This window comes from Rhinolophus ferrumequinum, chromosome 17 (assembly GCF_004115265.2).
Source record: "Rhinolophus ferrumequinum isolate MPI-CBG mRhiFer1 chromosome 17, mRhiFer1_v1.p, whole genome shotgun sequence".
Taxonomy (NCBI): domain Eukaryota; kingdom Metazoa; phylum Chordata; class Mammalia; order Chiroptera; family Rhinolophidae; genus Rhinolophus; species Rhinolophus ferrumequinum.
This window is the reverse complement of record NC_046300.1, coordinates 5,057,048-5,083,381: the sequence shown is the minus strand read 5'-3', so window position 1 is coordinate 5,083,381 and position 26,334 is coordinate 5,057,048. Positions and strand designations below refer to the sequence as shown.

Genomic DNA, 26,334 nt, shown 5'->3' with positions numbered 1-26,334 from the left:
ATTCCTCGGTGCCCAGATCCTCTGCGCTCCCCTCCCTGAACTCGCCCAACACAGAAGGAACAGCCAAAACCCTGCCAGATGCATCACGCTCGTTGGCATTCCAATTTCCAGAAGGAAAACAAGTAAGCTTTGAACTTGGCTCAAACAGCCTTCTTTTGATGACTGGCACTGGTCAGCGTTGTGGCATCTAGTCAGAAACTCGAGACTGGGTGGGTCGTTTGGAAGCTCAACAAGCAGGGCTGGTGTGCACTGACCGCTCGCCCTCAGACCCACCAGCTGGCTCAAGTCCAGTGCCTGGAAGTCAAGAGGGTCTGAGACTTAACACAGAACACGCCCGGTGCCAGCCTCTAGCCCCTGGGACGCCTCTGTGGCCCTGGCACACAGACCCCATTCCAGAGCATGAGCAGGCTGAGGCCCAGGCGAGAAGGGACCTCCCCATGTTGGAGTGCTACGTGTCAGTGCTGTCACAGGGGCCACAGGGACGCCAGGATGGCACTGAGAGAAAACGGAGGCACGAGGGACTCACTTTCTTGCCTGATGGGCTCCATTCTCCCAAATGGGCCATGAATAGTCCCACCTCAATTTGCCTGGAGAAAGGGTACAGGGACGCTTCTGCCTGGTGCACATGTGTATTTAAAATGAGACATCTTGGTTTAACTGAGTCAATCAAAACATTTAACATATACACTATTCCCCAAGAAAATTTTCTGTTCAGTAGATGAGACAATGTTGATAAACAGAATGCTTCTGAAATGAAGAAGAAAGGTAAAACAGAAGCATTTAATTCTTTAAAACAATTTGCACAGTAGATGCTTAAAAGATGGGGGTGACACATTTATTACTGAAAATCCCTTTTTTAAGAATCTCCAAGAACTGAATTATACATCTATTTCAAAAAACAGTAACACTAAATTTCCAAGAAGGAAAATGTTTCCCTTTTGATTGATAATGCAATGGCTTAGACTGTGCTTACTTCTACTTTTAAAAAGATGAACATGAACTCATTTGAAGTGTGTGAGCAACATGACAGGTGAGGCTGCAAGTTTTTAAGACACTTCCTACCCTTTCTATTGAGATTCATTTCAACCTCTGAGGTTACATAGAAGCCAGGGGAGGGGTATGAACCCACCTCTGCTTTGCATGAACACTCAGCCCAAGTTCAAAGACAGACACTTCCTTTTTGGTTAAGGAAATAATAACAAAAGAAAGAAGGTGTTTTAGCATAACTTCCTTCTATAAATGCTTGTTTAAAACATCAGGTTCAAAGGCAACAACTGGCCATGAAATGTCCAGAATCTTCCTAATACCCATCCCACCCACCTTTCAGTGTGCTCCCACCATGTGGCAATAGAAAACAAGCCTGTTAAAACCATAGCAGCAGCTGTGACTTCCAGTGGCCCAAACTGAAATCACATAAGGCACTAAAGCCTGTATTACACTGACAAATGGCTCAAGGACGCCTGAAAGTCATCCGATCATTTCTTTCTCCCTGACTCAGTTAGTTGGCACTAGACACAGGAAACAAAAACAAAACAAAATTCTAACCCAAATGTGGTCAGCACTGAGACCCTTGGTTAGTAAATAGGAGACAAATGGAAGCTCAGACAATCTTAGGTATTTTTCTCTCCCTACAAGGCACCTGGTTCTAGAACTATGGGAGCTCCTCAGGTAAGTTCAAAATAAATGTAAAATACGTCCAAAGGATCTACCTGTTAATCTCTTAAACTGTGATGTGACAACTTAAGAGACTCCCTGTCAGAATTTGGATAACACCGTTATTCACAAGCAGATAACTGATAACACTGAAGATTGCTTGGGGTCAAAATGAATAAACGGGTGATTCCCCCCCATGTGATCCAAAATCATGGGTTGACGTTTGGGGGAGATCCCAGGTATCCAATAGGGAGAGAAAGGATGACAGGATGCAATACATAGGGCCGTCCAGTGAACCCCACGCCCTTTGCACAGAAATTTCATTCACGCCCCTCTAACAAGAGGTGGCAGTGCTGCGGTCACGGCGAGTGACGGCGAAGGGGCTGGCTCCAGTGTGAAGCTTGAGGCCCAGCCAAAGCTGCCCCATCCACCAGGCTTGGTCACATCAGCCTGTCATCAGAAGCTACTTCTACGACCGTCTCGCTTCAAATTATATCCTTAAGAAAAACAGGGCATTTTATTGAACAGAAGAGAAACACTAACGTATGCAAGCCTTCTAGGTGTGCGTGTGGAGCTGGACAGAAGTCCCCGTGGCCTCGTGGGCGGCCAGGCTTCTGCCCTGCTCCACCTCAGACTGGGCCGCGGGTGGCTGGGGCTCAGCTGTTTGGTCCGGGTTCACAGGGGGCCCCCAAGGAGAGCAGGTCAAATCAGGCCAACCATCTGGTCGATCTGTCGCATGTAGACGCTTTTTAAGGGCAGGGAGTATCTCCTCTCGTCAGGAACGCGGCTGCACTAGAAGGAAGAAAGGAGGGGCAGCGGGACTTTCAAATTAAAAATCCACATGCTGACCACCAGGAAATACAGCTGGACGACCAAATCCGGGGATCTCAGCCATCCCTGGCCTCTCCCACTAAACGACCCTGCCCCGCATCCCGGTTGTGACCAATGAGATTGTCTCCAGACATTGCCCCTGAGGAGCAAACGCACCCCAGGTGAGGAGACTGATGCGATGTGACAGCCTCACCGCACAGGGGGAGAAGTGGGGACCTGGGGAGGCCGAGACGTCCACGCAAGTGTGGAGTGGCCAGTCTCCCAGCAGCGTCCCGTGGGTCCTTAATCCACCCAGAAATGCAGAAAACGCTTTAGCTATTTGGAAACATTGTGGTTTTTCTGAGTTTATGGTTTTTCTCATCCACAGCTAAAACCTAAATGCTGAGAGTGCTATCTTTCTTCCTCCCTCTTTTCTTTTTGTAATTAAAGGCACTTTCTTCCCCTTCAAAGGAGAACAAGTTTGAGAACCCTCTGGCTTCCGGTCGGGACAGCCAACGAGACCCTCCAACAGGTCAGAAGCAAGGAGGAGGGTCAAGTGTTTCCTCTGCTGGCTCCCTTCCTGCGAGGTCCCTGAAGCCACCTCAGAGCAGGGGCTCCTGCCTGGAAGCCACCGCTCTCCCAGACGCCTGTCTCCGTCCAGCTCCTGTGGCCACTCTCCCCACCGGCCCTTCAGGCGGGAGTGCGATGTGCCCCTGCTGCCGGGGTTCCGCCACACCCTATGACACCTACGTGAATGGCTCTTTGTGAAACTCTTCTCAAATGACCCAATCTGAGTGTGCCATCAGTTTTCTGTCAGGAACTTTGGATGACAAAGTCATTGGTAGTGTTTTCGCTCTCTCCACATGCAAACCACCCCTAGAGAAAGCAACTTACGTTGGAGCTGGAGTTGATGACTTTTAAGTCCCCCGACTTGGGCCTGTGAACAGATTTCCCCTCTGGACCCCGCCCTTCCTCTTCAGGAAAGAACTCCTTCCATGGGGACTCCCGGAGGTGCTCGTCCACAGACACAATGTGTCCCTCAGTTGTAAACATGTATCTGGTTCCAGATTTGTGTACTGGATTCTCCTCATCAAAGAGCTAGTGGGAAAGAAAAAGAAATAAAGATACAACTGGTAACTATAGCATGATTGCAACTAACTCCTCTAGGAGGAGAATTTGCTTGGCCCTCAGGCTTTACAGTGACAAGCAAACCGGTGGAAAGGCATCAATTAATAACCGTGGTTCCCAACTTGGCTACAAGCCACAATCACCAGTTTCGCTTACACTCAGATGCATGGACTTCCCCCCCCCCCCGCCCCGCCCCCAAGGCCTAGAGACCCACACTTGGGCCGTCTGTGAAAGCCCTCCGGATGGTTCCCACATGTTCCCCAAGAGTTCTAGAACAATCTGCACCTCACACACTGTAAAATGCTGGAGGGAATAGGCACGTGTTTTATCCTTTGCAGTATCCCCAGCTCCTGGGCCACCATCCAGCTCTTTCTTGTGTCAGGACATGGGCCGGGCTCTGAACACATGGCACACAAGGCCATCCTTTCCTTCAAGGGTGGGTGTTGGAGGGGCCGGGGGTGGGTTGTGGGGGTGAGACAGGGTGGTGGGAGCACCTCCAACACCGAGCCTAGGAAGCGACAGGCTGATAGGGAGAGAAGGCAGGTGTGCAGTAAACGTTGAGTGAGTGGAAACCTAGAAATCTCCGATGAAAGAAACCTTATAGTCACCTCAGGTATTTTACAAATGAGGAAAAACGAGATTCAGCGCATGTCTATATTTACACAGCAAACAGAAGAACGGGGCAGGCCCCGGGCTTCCTGCCCTGGACCCTGAGCGCTCTCCCCAGACCCTAGGGGTTTCCTCTACTTCCTCCAGACTCAGCCGGTGAACATCCTGACAGTACTGCCCCTTATGGGATGTATGGCAGGCCCTGGCCAGCCTGCGTCAGCGTGCTGGCACCATTGCACTGAGGGCAGGGGACCTGCGCACACGGGATCTGGCTGGACGTGCGGCCTTCTGTGGAAAGTGATGCCAGAGCCACAGCATCATCTTAAAGAATGAGACTGGCACTTCCAAAATCTGCTTGTGTACAGGCATGAGCCACGTGTCAAAATGACAGGTTCCGGAGCCCACTTCCAAAGACTCGGACTCAACTGACGGGTGTGCAATTAACACAGGCCTGGGTGGCTGAGATCCGGCTGGCCCAGCTTGGGAGCCACTGACCTGGACAACACAACCTGCTCGTTATCTGATCTCGGCCCAAGATCTCAGCCACGTGCTGTCCCCACCACGAAACTCCGCCCCTCTGTGCCTTGAGGAAGTGTCCTTTGTATGTAGCCATGCTGGGTATGGTGGCTGTGTGTTCCAGCTGGGTATGGACACCGTGTGTGTGTGTGTGTGTGTGTGTGTGTGTGTGTGTGTCATGCCAGAGTTGCAAAGCGGGAAGAGCACTGGCGAAGGAGTCAGAAGCGCCAGCTCTGCCACGGTCAGAGAACCCAGGCAAGTCGTCTGACCCCTCTGTGCAGAATGAACATTGACTAGAGGATCCCTCAGGCTCCTTCGGGGTCCAAACTCTCCTCCACACACGAGAGTGTGCGGATGGCTCAAGGGCTGGGTGGCTGCGGGTCTCGCCAAGACCACACACACGAGAAGTGAGAGCTACAGACACCGCTCCCTTCCTGAGCGAGGCCGCCCCGACTGCCACACTTACACAGGTCCTCCACTAAGCGTTGCCACACTTCGCACAATTTGTAATCGGACATCTTTTTGTTTAGTGACGATGCCCCCTCCGCACTGAGGTTAGGAGCCATGGAGGAAGGCACATGTCCTGTTCTGACACTGCTGTGCCCTGAGCTGCCACAATGCCCAGCAGAGAACAGCGCCCAGTAAGCACACGTCAGACGGCAGACTGGGTGGCCTCTTGCTCCAAGCGGCGTTGGACATTTCCTGGTTAATGTCACACACACCTACCAGGTACAAGTACTTGCAGGTCTCGCTGAGGAAGAAGCTCTCCATCCGGTCCTCTTTGGACTTGTCTATGACGTGATGCAGAGTGGCGTACCCACACCTACAAAACAACTTGCCAGTCAGTCCTGCCTCTGCCTTTACCCACCTGCGTGTTAGTTTAAGAAGCGCACCATTTATTAACAGAATAATCAACCAAATTATCAAATGCCATGTGAAAAACAAATTACATCAGGTTTAAGGGCTGTCCATTTTTAGCCTACATTGACTCCAAATTCATTTAAAAATTGATTTGGCAGCTAAATCACCAGGTTAGTTGTAGGGGGAAAAGCGGGAGGCGGGGGCACTGGAGGGTGTTTTCCAAAAGCATAACATGACACCAAGAAGATGACTGGCAACAAATTTAGGACTGATTTAAATCGTTTGTCCTGATATGTATGGAACTGACTTTTCATTTGGATAATCTAAAACAGTAATTTGTAAGGAAATACCGCTAAGTGAAAAAAGCAGCTTATAAAATTCAGTTTTGTATACAGAGGGCGCCAAAAATATGTATACACATTTTAAGAAAGGAAAAAACTATTAAAATTGTAATACTCAATATACACTGATAACAAAAGATGAATACAAGTCACGTTTGACTTCTGCAATTACAGGAGGTGCTCAAAGTGGTTCCCATCAGCGTCCAGACACTTCTGATGATGGCAAACTACTGCTCGAGCAACGTTGACCAAAGGGTCTGCTTGTACACATTTTTTTGGCACCCCTGGTATGTGTGTGTGTGTGTGTGTACATACACACACCCACCCACATACACACACATACACACACATACACATATAAATATATAAGAAAGGTCATAAGCATATAGATTTAAATGTTTTTGTGCTCATCTCTGCACATGGACACAGTGATAATATTCTACACCTGTATTTTTCATACTCCCTAAGCTTTTTAGTGTCATATTATTTGTATAATTAGGGGAAGTAAGTAACTTAAAAAGAACACACGCAGTCTGCTGGAACATTACAGACAAAAACGGTGAAGTAAAAAGCCATTCCCATTGTACCGGGCAGGTTCTATTACACAAAAAGGAAGCACTTTCCCTACAAAATTAACATTAATGACCTGTTCTCTAAATTTAAATGCAAAAGAGGATAACATTTCCCCAGAACAAATCAAAAGGGGCCAACAGAAAAAAGAAGGAACTTAGAAAACTAACTTGACTTTTGTGTACTTTTCCAGACTCTGCAGAATATCCATTCCTACGTGGAGGTAGAAGGGGTTCTTGGTCGCCTAGAGAGAACACGAGAGAATGTGAGCCAGTGAGGGCCTGGAGGACACGTCGTCAGCACACATCGCTGGGACTCCAGGCACACGCGAGGAGGTGATTCACGGCCAAAGGAAGGTGCAGGCCGGTGGTTCACTTTACCCTGAAGGGCCGCCAGGGTCAAAGGATAAGGTGTCTGTCAGGTCACATCAAGTGCACCGACCATCTGTTCAAGGTTAACTGGGGTTGAGACGAGCTGTTCCAGGGCCGAATAGTACCCTGCTTTGGCCTTCCTGATCCCTTCATGATCAGAATGAAGCAACGCTTTGCTGACAACACCATATCCGAGAACAAATCCAGTTTCTATCTTGCCTCAGAATTCTCTAGAAACTTAAGCTTCAGACACAGGGAGACAGGATCCTGCCCCCATCCCACTTACAGCGTTGTGAGGAAAGGCGACGAATGGGAACAGGAGACTTTCACAAGTTCCTGAAAGAGGCCTCCACTTTCCTTTCTAATCACCCTAAGAGCTCAGTTCTTGGGGTGCTTCCTCTGCTGTCACACGCTCTTACATGGCTTTGTTAGGAACAACAATTCTCTGGGAAGATGAGGCTTTACCCCCCAAACGCTTTGAGCGTTGGGGATCATCTTTAATTGGTGCCCAGGGCCATGCTGCAGCAGAGAAAGCAAAGAACCACAAGATGACTGTGTCTGGATCGAGAGCACAGGGAGGAGAGGCTTTGGAGGCAACGCTGTGAAGCGGAAGGTTACGCTGGATTCTAAGAAAATAGTCAACGTGAGGAAGAAGCTGAAAACAGGACAGAAGCAGAGACAGACACAGAGAGTATCGACCCAAAGGCCCAGACCTAAGCTTTTGACGAGGGAAACTCAGCACCAGACACGTCATTCTCACAGCGTGTGCGGCCTGACTACCCTGAGCTCAGGGAGGCAGACTGGAGGGTATCTCTTCTTTCTTCCGAGCGGTTATCTGAAACGCCTGAGGCCTCTCTTTAGGCATAAGGACCGTGACCAGTTTCACTGGATTTCTCCCTTTTTCATCAAGGAGCAAATGACAAGGATTCAGCATGAAAAAGCCACGGAATAAATCTAAGGCACAGCACTAACCCTCCTTGCAGACCTCAGGACAGTCGGATCTACTTGCTGAGTCTTGCTCACAGCAGGTGCTATGACACGTCTACCGGGCGGCACAGTGTGTGTGGCTGGCACGGGGCATAAATATCTGCCTTCAACTAGAGGGGAGAAGACTTCACAGTTAAAGGGACACTCCCTCCGGCACTAAAGTCATTTCACGAAAGACGAATACTGTGTTTTTCAGATTAAACAAAAAGAGGCATTCAGATGAATCCCAGATTATTTCCTTTACAACCAAGAAAGAGAATTTTTTTGCCTGAATGTTTATTATAGAGACTGGGGTTCCAGTACATGAACCGCCGCCCAAAGAGTTCTTTGGTCACATAAACTGGGAAAACACTGAGTACCAAATCAATCTTGATTATCTAAGGATGTGAAAAATGAGACTTACAGTAAGACACAATGCAGCTTTGCACAATGTTAGGTTAAGAAACGTGACGTGACCACAAACACCTTCTCTGTCCCGTGAACCACGAATGACACTACCTCTAGGAGGAGTATGGACAGGCGGTCACTCTGTCAGAGTCACCACCACACAACACAGTTCTACATCAATCAGCAAATGTTCTCTGAGAACGAACTGCTACAGGTCCTCCTAGCGTTGAAATACAAGGCAGCATTTAACAAGCTCCAGTACCTGGTAGAGGAGATAAGTAGATTCCACTAGCTCCGGCCTCAGTGGGTAGAAGAGCACGTCGGGGGCCTGTAGCTGCCAGTTGTACCTCTCGGGGAGGGCCCCGTACCGTTTCCATATGGCGTAGTAAAAGGCATGCAGGCAGATGGCGTCTTCCACATCGCCCATCAGGACCTAGAGAGGAGGCACAGGTCACCAGGCTAAGACACTTTTCCGAGTGGCAAGATGTGACACAAGGCCCTGGGCCCACCCTTTGCCCACCCGCACTCCCACCCCCCAGGCTGGAGACAAAACCAACCCAAAAGGAGGAACTCAGACCGAGAGATGGCCTCCCCGTTGGGCCATCCATGCCAGGTGGCTGTGAGCAGCACAGGACGGGGTTCATTGTACTCAGAACAAGAAGAGACGGCCGAGAGAGGGTCATCGAAAGATGACACGCGGTCAGTCTTCAGGCTCTGTGCTTATTAACCATGGCTCCAGTCCACATCCTGGGCACTAACTCCACGAACAGAACAAGGCAGACATACTGTGCTACTAACCTCCCAAGTGTGAAGGAGCCAGAACGCACGGGGATCATGAAGAGAGAACACAAAAGCCCTCCCTTCCCATGAGACCGTTCCCTTAGCGACACGAGTGCCAAGTACCTGCAGCCCGGGGAAGAAGGCCTGCAGGGAGTCGATCCACGTGTTCATCAGCTGCCCACTGAACATGTTCACGTTGACGTACAGCGGGGGGTCTCCTTCTCCCTCGTTGCAGGCTTCCCGACTAAAGGCCCAGCACAGCAGTCAAAGGAGAGAAGACAGATGCCCTGCAGGGCGCAGCTCCACCCTCCAGCAGCGACACCCCCCCACCCCCCGCCCGGCAGTTTAACTTAAATGGAGTCAGCATTAACTTTCCTCCTCCTACGTCCTTCTTCAAGCCTTTGCAGACCGACTGCCTCTGCCTGCCGATCGCAGAGTCTAGCACATTGGAACATCCATCGAACCTCAGCACTGCCATCTAGCACATCTCACTGTACTTTGCAGAGCTTTCCCTTTCAGGGTGAGGACCAAGGCCACGCATGGGCCTACGTGGAACCTGACCTGAGTGTGGAAGCCTGGTTATTTCCGCACAAAAAAGGAGGCTTTCTCTAATCAGGCCCGACGGCCCGGGCCTGGACGCTCGGGGGCTGCTACTCAATTCAGTTTGGGGTTTTAACATGCAAAAATGACTCACTCCGGCCAGACAGCCTCTTAGAAGAACACAGCACTCACACCGTGGTTCTGACAACAGCTAATATAGAAATGGGTCCAAGGAAATTCCTGCCTGCAGGAGGCTCGGGAGCTATAACCTGCAGTGGCCACTTAATATACAAAAGTATAGAAAGAAAGGCCTGGCAAGGGAGAGGTGACATTAGGGTAGAAGTCACTGTAACCACCATCCTGAACGCACAATTGAGGAGCAGCAAATAATGCTATTTTAAATAAACAGAGAAGGAAAAATGTGGCAGCTGTCCTTTCTCTCATCAGGTGTGAACACTAATCCTAACAATTTTCTGGAAAGTAAAATAACCAAAATAACTCAGTGACTGTCTTCCATTATAGCTCCATCTGCAGTTAAAGCCACAGTTAAACACAGAGATCCGTCACTCCCGTGGCAGCCAGTCTCCAGGACTGGCCCCGTGACCCCTGCCTCCTGGCAGACACACCCGTGGAGTCCCCTCCCACACACTGTCAGGGTTCCTCTGTGTGACCAACAGAGGCAGGTACAGTGTGGTTTGCCATTCTGAGATTAGGTGATGAAAGCACGTGGCTTCCATTTTGGTCCCTTTCTTTTGCTCTCAGATCCCTCACTTGGGGGGAAGTTGCCATGAGCTGCCTACAAAGAGGCCCAGGAACTGAGATCTCCAGCCAACAGCCAGTGTGGAACTGAAAACTGCCAGTGGCCTCAGGCGTGAGCCTCGACCTGGCTGCAGCCCCGGCCGCCAGCTGGAGGACCATCTTATGAGGCCCCGATAGCTCAGCTGCTCCTGGCTCCGTGACCCTCAGGAACTGTGTGAGACAGTGTCTGTCGTTTTAGGCACTAAGTTTTGGGGTGATCTGTTCTGCAGCAGTAGATAACTCCTACACCCCTTCACCCCCAAATGACTGAGAGACAACTAGGAGGCAGTTAAATGAGAGCGGAGACCAAGAGACCCTGTGAATTCATGTTGAGAAAAACATGCACATTTCAGAATCCACTCTACATGCTTTCCAGGGCGACAGAAGAGATGTTAGGGACACGTACCCTCTTCTTAAGTAGTTCTGAATGCTCTGATATACAGCATTAAACATTTCTAGGTCTTCTTTTTCTCCAAAGAGAATGTACGATTTCAAGAGATACTCATAGAAGGAGTCCAGTCCAGCACCCAAGCCGCTCTGCTTGCCCACCCAGTGGCCGGTCTGGATGTCCACCACGTTGCCTGTGAAAACAAACCACATACGTCAGGTCCCAATTATCCTGGGGGAGGGCAGGCCTCCCACGTCAGCCCCACTGCACGTAAGCACCTTTGTCCTTGGCAGGAAGAGAAGGAACGAAAGCATGGCCCTTACATTTTTGTCAGTCCTCACGGCAGCACGGACAGCCAGGAGATCTTTCTGAATACGCAGTGTTTAACCACTGACACAAAAATGGGGAAAACACTTAATGCAAAAGAAAACTAGGGCTGCCATTTTGCTTTTCCAGACCGACAATGCATTTCACAGCTTTCTGACTCAGTACTGCCATTCTTGGGAATTTATCCTAAAAAAAAAATGTTTTTAAGAAAAGGAATTATGTTGCTTATCAGATAATTATAAATTATATAATTTAATTATCTGTAAAAGGGAAAACAAAACAAAACAAAACAAAACCCACAAATAGTCCAAGCGTCCAACATCAGAAGAGTTAATGGACTACCGCGTGGATTTTTAAAGACAATAACTAGGAAAGCAAAATAACAATTTGAAAACATCTGAACGAGTTGCCCAATGTAAGGCAGAATAAAAATGTTTATATTATAATTTGAAAGTAAATAAAAGTTGCACATGCCAGCCTGAAGGGGTCTGGAAAATTTAAAAGGTAACAATTTGGAGTGACACTGGTCAACCATCTAATGGTGATGGGCGACAATTTGGTGACTTTTTTATTTCTACTATTGTTAAATGTAAGTACTTTGTAAATAAACTTAAGAACTTAAGGAATGATCAAAAAACACTTTTAAAAAAGCCGTGCTTTGGCAATGACACCATGTGGCTGTAGGACAACCAATCAAGTTACTTCCCAATGACAAAAAGAAAATACTTGTCAGTGTCAGATAAACAGTTCCAGGAGGTAAAAACCCATTTTTAAATAACATCTTGAGTTAGCAAAATACTGACCATTGCTGAAGATGATGATGAGTACACAGGGGTTCTTTATTCATTATACTTGCTTTTATATATTTGAAATTTTCCCTAATTTTTAAAATAACATCTTGTCCAAACATTCTCAAGGGAAAAATGAGCCCACCTCATATAGGTTTAATCGGTGCTTTCGATCCATAGTTGACCCTTGAACAACGCAGGGGTTCAGGGCGCCGACCCACACTATGGTCGAAAATCCATCTAATGGTGATGGGCGACAATTTGGTGACTTTTTTATTTCTACTGTTGTTAAATAGGTAACTTCTGACTCCCCCAAACATTACTACTGGCCTGCTGTTCACTGGAACCCTCCCTGATAACATCCACAGTCGATGAACACATGCTTTGTATATGATATGTATCATACACTCTATTCTTATAAAATATTAAGCTAGAGAAAAAAACGTTAAGAAAATCATAAGAGAAAATATATTTACAGTGTATTTATTGAAAAACCCCCCGCACGTGAGCAGACCCGCGACACTTCAAACCCGTGTTTTTCAAGGGTCAACTGTGCCACCACGTGCCCAGATATTTTAAAAGGAGAAAGCCACTCTACCAGTGACTCTAAATTCCACTATTAGAACCTGATATTGAAGCAGTAGCATCTGCCTCAGAGCAGTTATTTTATTAACGGTCATTTTCGGGTGGAATTTGCCAAGAGATTCCAATCAGAAAGAGCCCTCAAAGAGCAGAAGCGCTCTTCTTCCTATGGAACCTTCCAGCCTCGCTCTAAGCCAAAGTCACAGAAAGAAATGGGATACGGTGGATGGACACTGAGGGCCGATCTCTGAGTTGTCAACTTTCAGATTCAATGGTACAAGAAAGAAGGTGAGAAGAGAGGGAGCACCCCAGAGAAGATGAAAGCACGGGGGGCCAAAGGCATGGAGACCCAATGGCCAGAGAAGATGCCACCACACCTAATAATCCTGTGTCATTGCTCCGGAGGTTCCAAAGGGCTTTCACTGCTCGTCTGGCCACCCATTCAAACGTGGGATCCCCCAGTAGTCGGCTCAGAACCCCAAATTCCACCAGGAGGGAGCCAGCCCCTGCCGTGCACGTCTCGTTGTTGCTGTCGGGAGGAACGCCTGTCTTTAGATTCACCTGGGGACAGGAAGACACAAAGGATTCATGGCAAAACTCAGGAACTCGCAGGGCGAGAAGGCAGGGTTACAGCTACGACACTTTGCTAAGGAACCACATCAGCTGGCCGCCTCCCACTATTCACTGCCCCCCAGATGAACAGGGGAGTTTCAAAGACACAAACTAGATAAAGAGGACATCAGAGCCTTGTTTTACTAATGAGCCATTCTCAGGGGCACCATTATAGGCTACTCTCTCACTAGCAGGTTCTCTCTTTCCAGCAGGTTCTCTTCGTGTTTACATAGCCCCAGACTCTGGCAGCAGAGACAAGGGCCAGCTGTGGAATCACTCCCACATTTTGAGTGAGCTACGAACTCACCCACGCTCAGTGAGCATAAACAAATCTCAGACTGGAAGACAAAGGAGACACAGCGAGAAAGGGACAGACTCTTTCATCTCTGAGGCAGCCTGGCTGACTCAGTTCCCAGAGGCCTTCTGGGCCCAACAAATCAGACGTCAGAAGGATGTAATCTTATTCCAGATCTTGCATTTAAATCAGCAGCTAATTTGCTGGTCTGTGCAGGCTTTATTTCGAAGATCCATATAAAGCAACGAAAGAACATTCACTGAGCTCCTGCAACACCCACGTGAGGGTCTTTGGGGAAATGTACCCAACTCAGAAATGAGGAGAAATGCCCACGCCGTTTTGTAGCAGGGACATACGTTCCACATGTGAAAGAACTTAATACCAAGCACGGGAAGCACCTTTTTCTTTAAGGGGAAGGATTGAGTTAGATATGTCACTGTATGCCTGGCACACGGTAGGTGCTCAGTTAATGCTAAATGAATTAAAAATCATTTACACCCTATTCCGGGCCAAATTCTAAGAAGGACACAGCTTTCCTCCTGTCCATCGGCCCCAGTCCTCCCTCCAGAAGACGGTGGACGGTGAAGGCATGTGCCTACCCGAGGGTAGGGGATGCCTGTCTTGGTGTTCTCGAAGGCAGGGAGGAGCCGCACGGCCAGGTCATGAGCCATGTGCAGCAGCTCGTTGTCGTAGTCTTTAATGGCCATGTCCCCAAAAGGCTGCTTGGAGTCCGTGATGATTCTGTGGGCAGAAAGGAGACTTCCCAGGACCCTGGTGACAGGAAGAACACAAACATAATAAAATCACGTTGGCTGTACACGCACAAAGTCCAGTTCAGTAGGACAGAAGCAGCCTCGAAGTCTGTACAGAAGCAGAGGGACTGGACTTAATGGTTTCTGGAAGTTCCTTGCGGCCCTGATAAGAACGATCGATTCCTAAGCATATCACTGAAAGGAAGAAGGGAGCCGTTCCTCTGCGGCTCCCGAGAACGAGCCCATGTGACGTGACAGCTAAGGCTTGTCACCTCAGCCAGCTCTTCCGAAGGGACTGCACTAATCATTCTCAGGGTAAGTGTCGCCTGTTAGGGTTAATAAGTGACTCTGGATTTCTCTCACTTGGAGGAAAAAAACTTAGCCATATAAGAGAAAAGGGCAAGACAGCAAATTCGAAGTAAATGTGTGCCAAGCAACTGATGGAATTCTCCGATCTCTGGTAGAGAGGTGCGGTGAGGAAGAGGAGAAGGTGATGTACTCAGAGGCCACCCGCTTAGCTCTATGTCCCCGAAGAGCGATGAATTCATATCCCACTCCCACCATCTGAAGTGCGTTGTGACATTTTTCAGAACGAATGTTTTCATAATTTTTAATTTTAAATAAATGTTACCTCTTGAATGTTATTCAGTAATACAATTTTCAAAAAGTTTAAATGAAATAGGAAAATAGCCACAATATATCAAGCTAAAAAGGCAAGATACCAGATGGGGTCTGGCATAGGAGCCGGTAAATTAACGAAACACACACAGGAGGAAACACACCCCCGAGGTAAGCAGTGGTCCTCTGTGGGGGTAGAAGACATGGGAATTTCCATTTCCTTCAGAAGCTTGTAGGGGTTTTCCGAGGACACAGTGAAGGAAGGAAATGAGACCAGAAATAGAGTGAAACAGTGACAATCTGAATTAAAGGAACACCTATCTTACACCTTCACTAAAGGGTGTGTCTTTTTATTTAGTTCAAAATGTAATTAAGTACTCTGAAATGTCAATCGCTCCAGTTTCGATAAATTCAAGAATGAAGATGAAAAAGGGCCACTGCACCCATAAGGTCTGTGGGGACCCTCTGCCTGGATCTTGTGGCTGGCAGACCGTCACTCTAAGGAATTTTCCTTCTTACACACAAAGGAAACCCTCCATCCATTTATGTCCTATTTTACCTTATTGTGGCCTCAAAGACTTGGACGGTAGAATCTTTGTCAAATGAAACGGTGTCGATCACTAACTTGACTGCTTTCTGGAACTCCGATGAATTTCCCATTATCTTTAAAAAGAGGAACACAAACCATTACAATAGTTTGGAACGAGACACAGGCCACATGACTGCAGGAGCTGGGCCACGTCACCCAAAGGTCGGCACGTGGTTTTGCCTCCCGTGGGAGTACAAACACAAATGGCAGAATAGAGATGGCAAGCCATCTCCTCTATCTCCAGAATCGTATCTCTAAATGGCAAAACGGTGAAAATAAGCCCTCGTAAAATGATTAGCGCCCCGCAGGGTCCCACCCCCCTGTCCCTCACGCACAGCATTCGAGTGCCCAGAACTCCTGAAATGAGTGAAAATAAATCCAGAAGGAACAAAAATAAGATTTCCCCTCTGCTCCTGAAATAAATTGACAGCTTGGGTGCAGTGACTCCCAGAAGACCACACATCTAGAAAAGGACTTGTTGCCTGTTACCCAGATGTCTAAACACTTTGAGAACCAGAAGTAGTATCTTTTGGAGCACAGCATAAAACCAGTTACATTCAAAACAAACAAAATGTAACCATCAGCTCTGTCCTTTTTAAAAAGTGATCTAGAACTACGATTCCTATGTAGGGCACACGGACATGATATCATAGCACGCTGCTCTCTCCGACAGGAAGTGCAAATTTGGCACAAAATTTTACAGATCAACCTGAACTGAAATGCTTTCGTGCTGTTCAAAATTTTATGACAATCCTGTGACTATAATGACACCATAAGGACACACACAAACCAAGAAAAAACAAATTCATTCCGACACTACGTCCTTCAAGTGTCTTGTTTCCTAGTATTTACTGGTCGGGCGCATTCCCTGCCCCCCCACCCCCCATCGTCACGTCGCCATAACACGCAGGGCAGGTACAGACGTCTCTTTTCTGGCTTTCAGCTCTTTCTTTTGAAAAGATGACACAATAATGCTGCAAGCTGCATCCCAGGTCTAGGAGACTGGTATTATCCACGTGTTTCTGCAGCGTATCTGTGAGAGCTTGTTTCAGATGTTCCCGAAAGAAAAGAAAAACCTCAACAGAAGTAACACCTGAAAAATGGGGCTGAAGTGCGAACATAGTACAGGCCGGATGCTGTACAATGGAAACCACAGAGCTGGTCCGTTTCCTCACAGATGTGGGCAGCACCAGGATCTGTTAGCAGCTGCAGAGGCTGATCTGACCTCAGACCCAGTGGAGGGAAGCCAGCAACCGGCACTCCCGCATCGTAATTTTCACGTTGGTCAGAACAGATAACCAGCCTATGACATCACCCCCTCAGGCTTAAGGGAAGCTGGATTGGACAGAAGAGGTAAGTGGGTGTCTGTGCCCTGGGGCTTCTCAGAGCCTGTAAAATGCTGCTGTGCGCTGTGGCTCTCCCGGAGTGCAAGAGATGTGCAGAACTCCTCAAGTTCATTTGGGAGCAGTATTCTACTCTCAAGGAGTATAAGGCCCTTGGAAGCTGTGCTGGGAAGTGCTGGATTAGCAGAAACAAATTTTTTGCACACATTTGCACTCCTGTTCCAGACACCACTAGCTGTGGAGAGTGCGATGGTGGGTGAATGATGGAGGTACGGTCCTGTACTTAATGAGCGTGGCAAGGAGAACAGAAAGACACAGCAGGGCAAAGAGAGTGCTCAGGGAGGACAGGGGCCTTTCCTACCAGCCTAGGAGTCCCGGGACTTCTTTAAAGCAACACTTACAGGCTGAGTCAGCCTGTTATCTTGAACAAGTCAACTCTAATGGGCCGAACGTACTTGTCTGGGCACATTTTGATGGTGGATGATGGAAGTGGAGTGGCAATAACTTCAGGAGGAGATATTGGGAAACTAAATTGCTTTGCAGCTCCCGTCTGGCAGAGTGAAACCCCGTATTTCCCATTAGACCACGGGCGCAATGGAATGTAGAATGACCTCTCAGCCTCCTCCCAAGTTCTAGTAATTCTACTGCTAGCAAGTACTGCACAGTGATGCAAACTGGCCAGCATTACCCAACTCTCACTCCTGACACTTGAAACTCTCCTAAGGAAAGTTAAGAGAGAAAACAGTAAATTATTAAAGGCAGGATTGGGGCTTCGACTACAGTGTGAATTTTCTAACGGTAAAGGCTTGCTGGACAATGAAGGAGAGAGATTTCAAACCGCGATGCTGGCAGCTGGCTCCGCCAGTGGGGGCCAGGAGGCAGACCACGCACACCGCCCGGCCTGACAGTCAGCACCTGCTTTCCACCTGCTTCTTCTGCAAACTTGGTCAAAGGTCTCCTGTTCCCCAGAGTCAGAGGGAGATTGGAGCCCAGTGCAGAGGTGGAAGGGGTTTACAGAGAGGGGCTCCGCAGAGGGCCAGGCCAAGCTTCATACATGCTCGTGGGGGCCTACCGACCCTGAGTTCTTGTCTTTTCCTTCTGAAATCTTTGTACTGCTATGAAGTTTACAGTAACTGTAAACCTTAAAGGAATGCTCTTTTGATACTTCTAGGGAACCAAACAGTGGGAAACTGGGAGAAAAATAGGGTTCCGCCCCAAACAATCACACTTTCCTCTCCACATTTTAGGGGAATCACATTTTCCCTCATTCCACCTTCAATGCTTTTCTTGCTCTCAGCATTAAAGTCATTAAAATAAACAACAGTTATGAAAGCTAGGAATATATTTTGAGTATCAGGTTTCTTGGAATTCCCATCCCTGGGGGAAACCAGGGGGAATCAACTCCAAAATACCTTAATTAAAAATGTATAATAATAAGGCTGAATACTTACTGCAAGTGTGTCCAATGCGTCAACCAGCGTCAGGGAATAATTCCCCAGGACATCATTGATGTTCAGATTTGAACTGAAAAACAAACAAGTTAAAATTAAACAAAGGTACTTTATTTTAAAAGAGGAAAAAGACAATAAAACTCAACACCCATCAGAAACTAAGACTGCTGGCCACTCTTTTATTCGGGGACTATTACATGGCAAAGGTCCCTCTACCTCACAGGTCACTGTTTCTGTAACGTCTGTAAGTAGAGCCGAGTCACAGAACAGCCGAGACACACTTATACTGTAGAGGAAAGGACCCGTCGGCACGTCCGGAGACCGTGAACAGGAGCCACCTGCCATCGCTGACATATACTTTCTTCACCACAAATGCTCTCTCTGCCCAGCTTCAAATGGCTCTGATTTTGGAATCATGTGGAACAAAAAGGAGACCTGGTCCTATGAACTGCCCATAGTACTCGAATACGGAAATTGACACTCCAGCTGTCACACACAAAACTGAGCAAATGCCTTCCTCCTCTCTGGTCTCAGTGTCACTCATCTCTTCTTTAGTTGGGGGAATAAATTAACGTCGGCCACACCCCCCACCCTCCCCACGTCAACACCAGCTTCCTTTTCTGAAACCAGCGTCAGGACTGCAGTGAGGGTGAGGCCCCTCGTCACTCCCACAGTTCTTCCTGACACTGACACGACAACTAACACATCTGGGAAGGGCAGGGTTGGGGGTAGAAATAGTGAACGTAATCAAGTTCTGGGGAGTGAGGCCACTCCTCTGTCCCTGTTTAAAGACCCACGTGACAGAGCCCCCGTTTCATCTTCAGCAACAGAGTCACCGGCATTCTGGTGTCTTCCGTCAGTGCCCCAGACCACTTTATCTACTCCCTGATCACTCTCATGGGTCCGTCTCACTGCCCTGCCTGCGGGCAGCAGCTCCCGTGCTTGCTGCGCCTTGGCTGTGTCCAACAGGCCTTCCAGGAAGCAGCATAAACAGCTTCAACACCTCATTTTATTACCCTTCTAATTGCTTTGTTTTACGCTTTGTATGCCACTTAATCTAGGACAAAGAATGTACAGCAAGCTCTTAGACACGTGTGTTAAAACAAGCTATAGAGAAGGAGCATCTAGGATCCAGGGCTATCTCATCTCTCCCAAGCCCTGAAGCCAGCACCCTGCAGGGCTGAAAAACTGCACCTGCATTTTCTATTTGTCCATTCTTTCTAAATAAATTTACAGAATTGCAAAAAGTCCTCTAAAGATGAGAGCTGTGGGTTAAAATAAGCACTTCAAGGGCAGTGCCAGCCAAGAAGCACATAGGAAGGATGGGAAACTGGAGGAGGAGGTTGAAGTAGGCAGCCCTGCCAACTCAGGAGCTCTGTGGGGCGTAAATATTTAACTCCATGGCTCTGCCTCTCGGAAACGAAGAGCGGCCTCCAACAACCCACCTCATCAGAAAACGGTTCTGTCTTCAGTTAGCGTCCGACCAAGACGGTGAGCGAACCACATGGAACTACTCTGAGTTACGCCCTGACCTGTCACATTCTCCACCTGCACAGCCTGTGGAAGGGATCACTCACTCTGAGGGCTGCACACCTTCCCCTGTTGTACTGTACTTTTCCTTTTCGGCTATAACCAAAATGGACCCCGTTTTAAAATACTTCTCGATACACCGCCCAAGCATTCACCAACAATTGGCAGTTGTAAGAGTTATCACGGTAATACAAATGGTACTTCCAATGACCAGAGTGTTTCCTTCTCTCCACTCAGACAAATCCACTCAAAGAGAGCGGAAGTGTTCATTAAAACACTTAATTCTTGTCTATCAAATAATTGTTATACACGCTCTCAAAGTATGCCACAATAGAAAAAAGAAAAACAGAAATGGGCGTGAAGAAAACAGTAGACTCCATAGAACACTCCTGGGCCTAATAGCCCCAAATTATCAGGAGTCCATTTACACTGGCCCACCGATGGGTAAGACTGGATTTGCTCTCCGGGGAGTCTCCCATCAGGACCAGCCTGATCTGATACCACCTAGGTGCCTCCAGCCAAGAACTCAGTCTTCCCGAGCCAGGCTAAGGTCGAAAGTCCACCTCTTTCCATAAAACCAGCTGCTGAACCACAATGATGCAGAATTCAACTCTCCACTTCATGACATTCACCCCACTGAGAATTTCTAAGGCTCTCATCACCACAAAACAGAGAAGATAGAGAAAACCATGGCCTTTCACAGAAAGTTTTTGATTATGTAGTTAACAAACTCAATCATATATGTGCAAAACATTCCCGTATATACTAAACCTGTCACAGCTGTTCAGAAATCTACCTGGCGCTGTGCAGGCACGGAGGTAATATAAGACAGTCCCTGTGTTCAAGGGACGGATACTCTGGGGAGACAAGACAAAGGGAAAGGAAGGTGAGTACAGCGGCACTCAATTCTCAAACGATGCTAAAAGCTGGGGTAGCAGCTCAAAGGAAAGCAACCACAGGGAGATTGAGTAAATCGAGGAAAATCATCTTCAAACAGTTCAGTGGCGTCACAGAAAAAGACTTGAACTTGACTCAGGGAGGACAGGATGTGGAGAGGAAGAGGAATGCAGAGGCCATCTTAAACCGGGGTGCCTAGGCATGAGTCAGTTTGGGGGTTTGTTAACTTGAGATTTGCTTTTCTGTTTGAATAGCGCTATGTTGGGAGAAAGCACAGAAGGGTCACGTGCCCAAGACCCGAACTATCACTATTCACAGGATTGTGAAATTATAATATCCAAATTTACTTGAAGAAACTTTTGAATTTGGACCCTCCAACCCAAATTGGGTACGTGAGAGGAACTGACTGCATAGCAATCTGTAGCTGGACAGAAGGATTTACTATTTTTAAAGAGTTCAGGTTTTATTTATTTCACGTTCACTGCTCACCCTTCCTCCAAACAAGCCTCAAGTAAACGTGACTAAAAAGAAGAGACGTTTAGCGCCATATTTTGTTTCTGGACTGTTTTTACATAATATTCTAATGGCTATGTCACTTTGTATTTTTTAAATGAATCCTTAGAATACATTTGACAACAATCACTAGAATATATCTGACTTTAAAAAATATCTGAAAGGTTTTTATTACAGGTTACTCATTTTGGGGATGTAAATGTACCCTATTGTTTCAGAGCCAGAGTGACAAAGCGCCATGTTGAGCGTTTCCTGGAAAACACTAAAGTCTGGCGGGAGTTAAGTTAAAGGCAGGGGAGTAAGAAGAATTAATCTTTCCACTCTTTGGAGGTGTCCAGTGTGCGGGTCTCCTCAAAGCCACCAAACCCCAGGCTCTTCCACCTCCTCAGAGACACTAAGGTTTACCAACTACAAGCCTTCCGAAATGCTGTCCCTTCATATTTCTAACTCCACCTTTGCAACAGCAACATACCTGTCTCAAGGTAACCTGCCCTCATCCTACCCAGACTGTCACCTTACAATCAAACCAAAACACTCGTCAGCTGACTTCACCCTGAAACAAAGGTCTGTACCATCTGGAACTACCACAGGGATCAGCAAGCGAATCACCTGCCACCTGGCCTCACTGGAGAGGGCTTCCAACTCTCCAGAGGTTCTTAAGGTTCCTTAAGAAACGCACAAAAAAGTCATCAACTCCTTCTCCACACCACCACAGACCCAGTTGAAAGTGTTCTCTATCACAAGTCATTAAGCTGTTTTTCTCAGGTCCACACCTGAAAAGGAAACCTGAGGAAAAGTCTGAGACACAATAAGGAAGGGCCTTACCCTTCTTGCAATCCTCTCCCTTCTTGCAATCCCATGAGCACTAGAGAGGAAATATTAAGATCCACAACATGTACACACACTTTGATTTCAACTATGTGAAAAAATGGGTAGGACTATGGGCAGGAGCTGACAGGAAACATAAATTAAAAAGAACCATCTGGTGCAATTTTAGGCTTTTTTTTTCAAATTTTAACTTTTTTCTCCTAAAACAAATTGAGATCGAAAGAAAATACATCAAGTCTGGTAATAGTTAAGTGAAACAAATAACTCTTTAATTCCGACAATCTGGAAAGGCCCAGTCTTTTTTTTTTCAAAATTTAATAAAAATTCTTCTCAAAAAAATTGAGATAGAAATTACATTTATATGTATGAAGCCTGATGTAATAAAGCGAGAAAAATAACTCATCAGTTTCCTACCATTTTAGAAAAGCCCAGTCCTTTGAAGTTAGCCTGGAACGTGACCTCGCTTCCCTAAAAACTATGCTCTCAAACTGCAAGTTAAGACGTGCATTTGTAGAGCAACCATTTTTAAAACTCTTCACGCCCCATTAGTGTTTGGCATCCTTTTTAGACTTTAAGGATTGGCCTCTGCATCTTTCACCAGGTGAAGGGAAATCCATGCCCCAAACACCCAGAGGCACCGAGGTGTGGTCCCAAGGCACTGAGCAGCCCAAGTCCTGCACTCTCCGCAGCCTCCATCCGGCCTGACAGGGCCCGTGATAAAGCACACCCTTCCCTCTGGCTAGGAGGGCCTTAGCTGGGTGTGTTGTCCTCTTGGACTCTGAGGTCAACAGAAGTGACCCTTGAAGCTCAGCCTTCGAAAACAAGGCTCGTCGTCGGGGAGGGCTGGCCCACCTTCCCCAACAACCCTACCACCGGAGTGGGGGATTTTACAGGACAGACATTGACAGTCAACTCAGCAGCCAAGGAATCTCACCCTGAGCGTCAGAACTCCAATGTGGGCCCGACGGCCTCCCTGTCTACCTTCCACTTAAGAAGCTGCCCCGGGGCTGAAGGAGAAAGGTTGTCGCCCTGCTCTGCCTCAAACTCACTGGGTGGCTTTAGAGAAGTCCTTTCCGGGCGCCAACTCCTGAATATTTAGATAGAAAGGCCCCGGGGGGGGGGTGGGGAGAGATAAGGGCTTGTTTTGAAGCTGCGTTTACCAGGGATTTCATTTTACCATAGTTCATCTGAAGGGGTTGGAAATGGGAGTCTAAAGCGCCCCAAGCCACCCCTTGGCACTGCCACTGACCCTTTTGGGATCTGGGTCTATTTCCCCATCTGTAAAAGAAATTGTGCTGGACAGCTGTACTGTAGTTCAGAGATACCGGAGAATCAAGAAAGAGGACAGCCTCCGGCCCATCCACGCACCTCAAACCCAGGGGGGCCTCAAAGGGGATCGCCCAAAGCGGCGGGGCGCCCTGGCCCAGGACCCTAAACGCCCTGGCATCCCTCGGGGCATCCGGAGGGCAGAGGGCGGCCCCTTGTCCTGGAAGGCGGAAGGGCTACTCACGGGTCCCCGCGGTCAGGCCCTCGGCCGCGGCAGTGGATGGGGTTGAGCTCGTCCTGCGGAAAGGCGTGCGCCATATAGTTGTCGTAGCCGAAGACGAACATGCCCCGCGCCAGGTCGCGCATCTGGGCGCGCAGCTGGGGCGGGAAGGCGCCACTGTAGCGCCGCTCGTACTCGTCCCGGCCGCGGCCCCGGCCACCCAGCACGTAGCCCCAGTGCGCCGGGCCGCACACGCCCGGCCGGGGGCGCCGCGGGGCCCGCTGCCGCTCCTCCACCTCGGGGCCCGGCGGCTGCAACCACGACGGCCCCGCCGGCCCCCCGGGCGTCCCAGGCCGGCCCGTGGGCCCCGGAGAGAGGGACGCAGCGTCGTCGGGGATCCTCAGACGCTGGAAGCCGAAGCTGATCGGGAAGCGCTGGTAGAAGCCCATGCTGGGCCCCAGCCCGAAGATGAGCCACAGCGCGCCGTGGAGGCCGAGCCGCAGGAGCACCAGCCCCAGGACGAGCGCTCGCCATTGCATGTTCGCGCGGGCGCCGCGGGCATTATCTTAGAGCGCGGTGGCTCCCGCCGACCACCGCACCCAGCGCCCGCGCCGCGGCCCCGCTCGCTGCCCCTTTAAGGAACTCCCGGGTGACGCACCAGGAACTGGCCCATTGTCCCCCGCCCCCAGCTTCTCTGGCCCGGCCGGCCAGGCCCCGCGTTCGCCCGCCTGGTCGCCCGGGATTGGCCCGGGCCGGCCCGGCCTCGATGGGCGCGGTGGACTCCTCCCGCGCCATAGGCCGCCCCGACGTCCGCGGCGCCGCGAGCCCTGGCCCCGCCCCCCGCCTGAGGCCTCGCCCCTGGGCGGTCCCTAGTCCCCACGGGCTGGCGTGGCGAGTCCGGGCTGCTAGGGCTCCGGGCGACGGAACTTCTAGCCAATGGGAGCGCGGCACGGGAGTGCCCGCCGGATGCGGGACGGAGACGTGGCCCACACCCGCCTGGCTCTGGGTAGAGCGTGTCTCCGGCGGAGCTGGGTCCGTAGGAAGCCACTCCAGCTGTGGGTTAGGGATGGTGACAGTTAAAAGATGTAAAGAGGGAGGAATGGAACCATTTAAAAAAAAGAGAGGGGAGGAGTCAAGGCTGCCGCCACCGCCAAATTATTTTTACCAGATCTATTTAACCAGGTAGGTCCCCTACTGCCACTGCCACTCTGCCGCGCACGGCCGCAGTGACCTAAGCTAGGGATACATTCCTAGGCATCTCACTTTAGTAACCTCTGTATCTACTTCCTCTAAGAAGGTTGCAAATGTCAGCTCTGAAGGGCTATAGCTTTTATGTAACGAGTCAACAGTTTAAGGGTTTTTGTTTTCTTTTGCTTTCTGCATTTGAAAATGTCTGCTAAGGTTTGCCCTCCACAAGTTTATACCAAGGTTCCTGAAAAGCTTGGGGAGCAAGGCCTGCTGGGAGGTCCAAATCAGAGCTTGGATGAATGACCAAGGGAGTGATTCAGAGAATGATGAAACTGTCACGTGGCACGCTCATCCCACGCTCAGGGTCAGGAGACTTGCTGTAATACAGAGTAGCTGTGATGGGGCCTGAGAAGGAGCCCAAAGAAACATTCAATGACAACACAAGATAGCTCGCACACAAGCCCTTTTTGTTGGCGGAGCCTTATTCCTTCCCGAAATCCTGAGAGAGAGATCTCTGCCCAAGCTTTAAAAATATAAAGCTGGATAAAGATGTGGTACATTTATACAATGGAATATTACTCAGCCATAAGATGAAATATTGCCGTTTGCAACAATATGGATGAATCTTGAGATTATCATGCCAAATGAAACGTCAGACAGAAAAAGTCAAGAACCATGACTTCATTTATATGTGGGATATAAAACTGAAAGCAACAAGCGAACAAGATAAAGAAACAAAAACTCACAGACACAGACAACAGTTTAGTGGTTACCAGAGGGTAAGGGGGGAGGGAGGTGGTAGATGAGGGTAAAGGGGGTCAAATATATGGTGATGGAAGGAGAACTGACTCTGGGTGGTTGAGCACACAATGCGATATATAGATGATAGATTATAGAATTGTACACCTGAAACCTATATAATTGTACTGAACAATGTCACCCCAAAAACAGTAAAAATACATATATATATATGTATACTGATATATATATATCAGTACTCATACTAAAAAAAAGAATATAGAGCGAGCTTGAGCCAGGGTGTTGTCTCTGTGAAAGGCACTTAAGCACCCGCTGGAAGCCCAACCTCTGCTCGATCCTGAACTTTCAGCTCTGCCTTCCTGGAACTTCCAAACTGGATGGGAATATTAAGTTGTGTGTTGTGTGTCCTTCCTATTTTATTGTAAATTTTAAGTTTTCAATTTGATCTCGTACCACCATCAACTATAGAGCACATCGATGACAGCTCCTGTCCTCACATTAGGGACAAACTCTAATAAAAACAAATCTCTTCTCATAATCAGAGAAAACCATTCAAATTCTGAAAGATGCTTTTCATGGCAAAACTGACAGTCGTTGCCAGTTGCATACGTCTTGTGGTTTTCAAACTACTTTCACATATGTTGTTGTTGACTCCTCACAGAAAACCTTGTAGTCTATTCCAAGAGCCATAAGGGAACAAATCAGGGTGGGGGTGGGGTGGTGGTGGCTCCAGTTCTCAGAGCTAGTTGACTCGAGGCAGAAAAAGAGCTGCTGCCCAGGTCTCCCACACTTTATGGTTCTGGGGATGTTTACTACAATGAGCTGGCCCCCAAAGCAGACAGCCTGGTCCTTCTGCTCTTCCCAACCACAGCACAGGCAACAGTGGTTGACTTGAGCGCCCTGCAAGGCACAGCCTAGGATTTAAGGGCCAGGTTCAGAAACATGTTTCCTGCTGGAATTATACTGAGCCACAAGAAAATGGAGTATCTTGGGCTAGCCCTTTACAACACACTAGGACTCCCCTTAAGGTAAATGTG

At 48.5% G+C, this 26,334-nt stretch overlaps 1 protein-coding gene across 1 annotated transcript; it reads right to left on the bottom strand.

The window, feature by feature from the left end:
* Positions 1-761: 761 nt before the first annotated feature.
* On the bottom strand, positions 762-25,106 carry EDEM1 (ER degradation enhancing alpha-mannosidase like protein 1). The gene is made up of 12 exons (XM_033131652.1): positions 23,375-25,106; positions 18,097-18,169; positions 15,273-15,376; positions 13,943-14,114; positions 12,814-12,997; positions 10,758-10,932; positions 9,137-9,257; positions 8,496-8,666; positions 6,659-6,732; positions 5,443-5,539; positions 3,358-3,561; positions 762-2,445 (listed from the first exon to the last, which is right to left on the bottom strand). Exons 1-12 carry the CDS (start codon positions 23,887-23,889, stop codon positions 2,356-2,358), a joined length of 1,980 nt encoding a protein of 659 aa, XP_032987543.1. The 5' UTR covers positions 23,890-25,106; the 3' UTR covers positions 762-2,355.
* Positions 25,107-26,334: the final 1,228 nt, after the last annotated feature.

Excerpts from the sequence above, each read along its gene's own strand:
- EDEM1 (XM_033131652.1), bottom strand. The coding sequence starts at position 23,889 with ATGCAATGGCGAGCGCTCGTCCTGGGGCTGGTGCTCCTGCGGCTCGGC. Across the intron at positions 15,377-18,096 it reads ACGCATTGGACACACTTGCA|ATAATGGGAAATTCATCGGA; the intron begins GTAAGTATTCAG and ends CTCTTTTTAAAG. Across the intron at positions 14,115-15,272 it reads GTCTTTGAGGCCACAATAAG|GGTCCTGGGAAGTCTCCTTT; the intron begins GTAAAATAGGAC and ends TCCTGTCACCAG.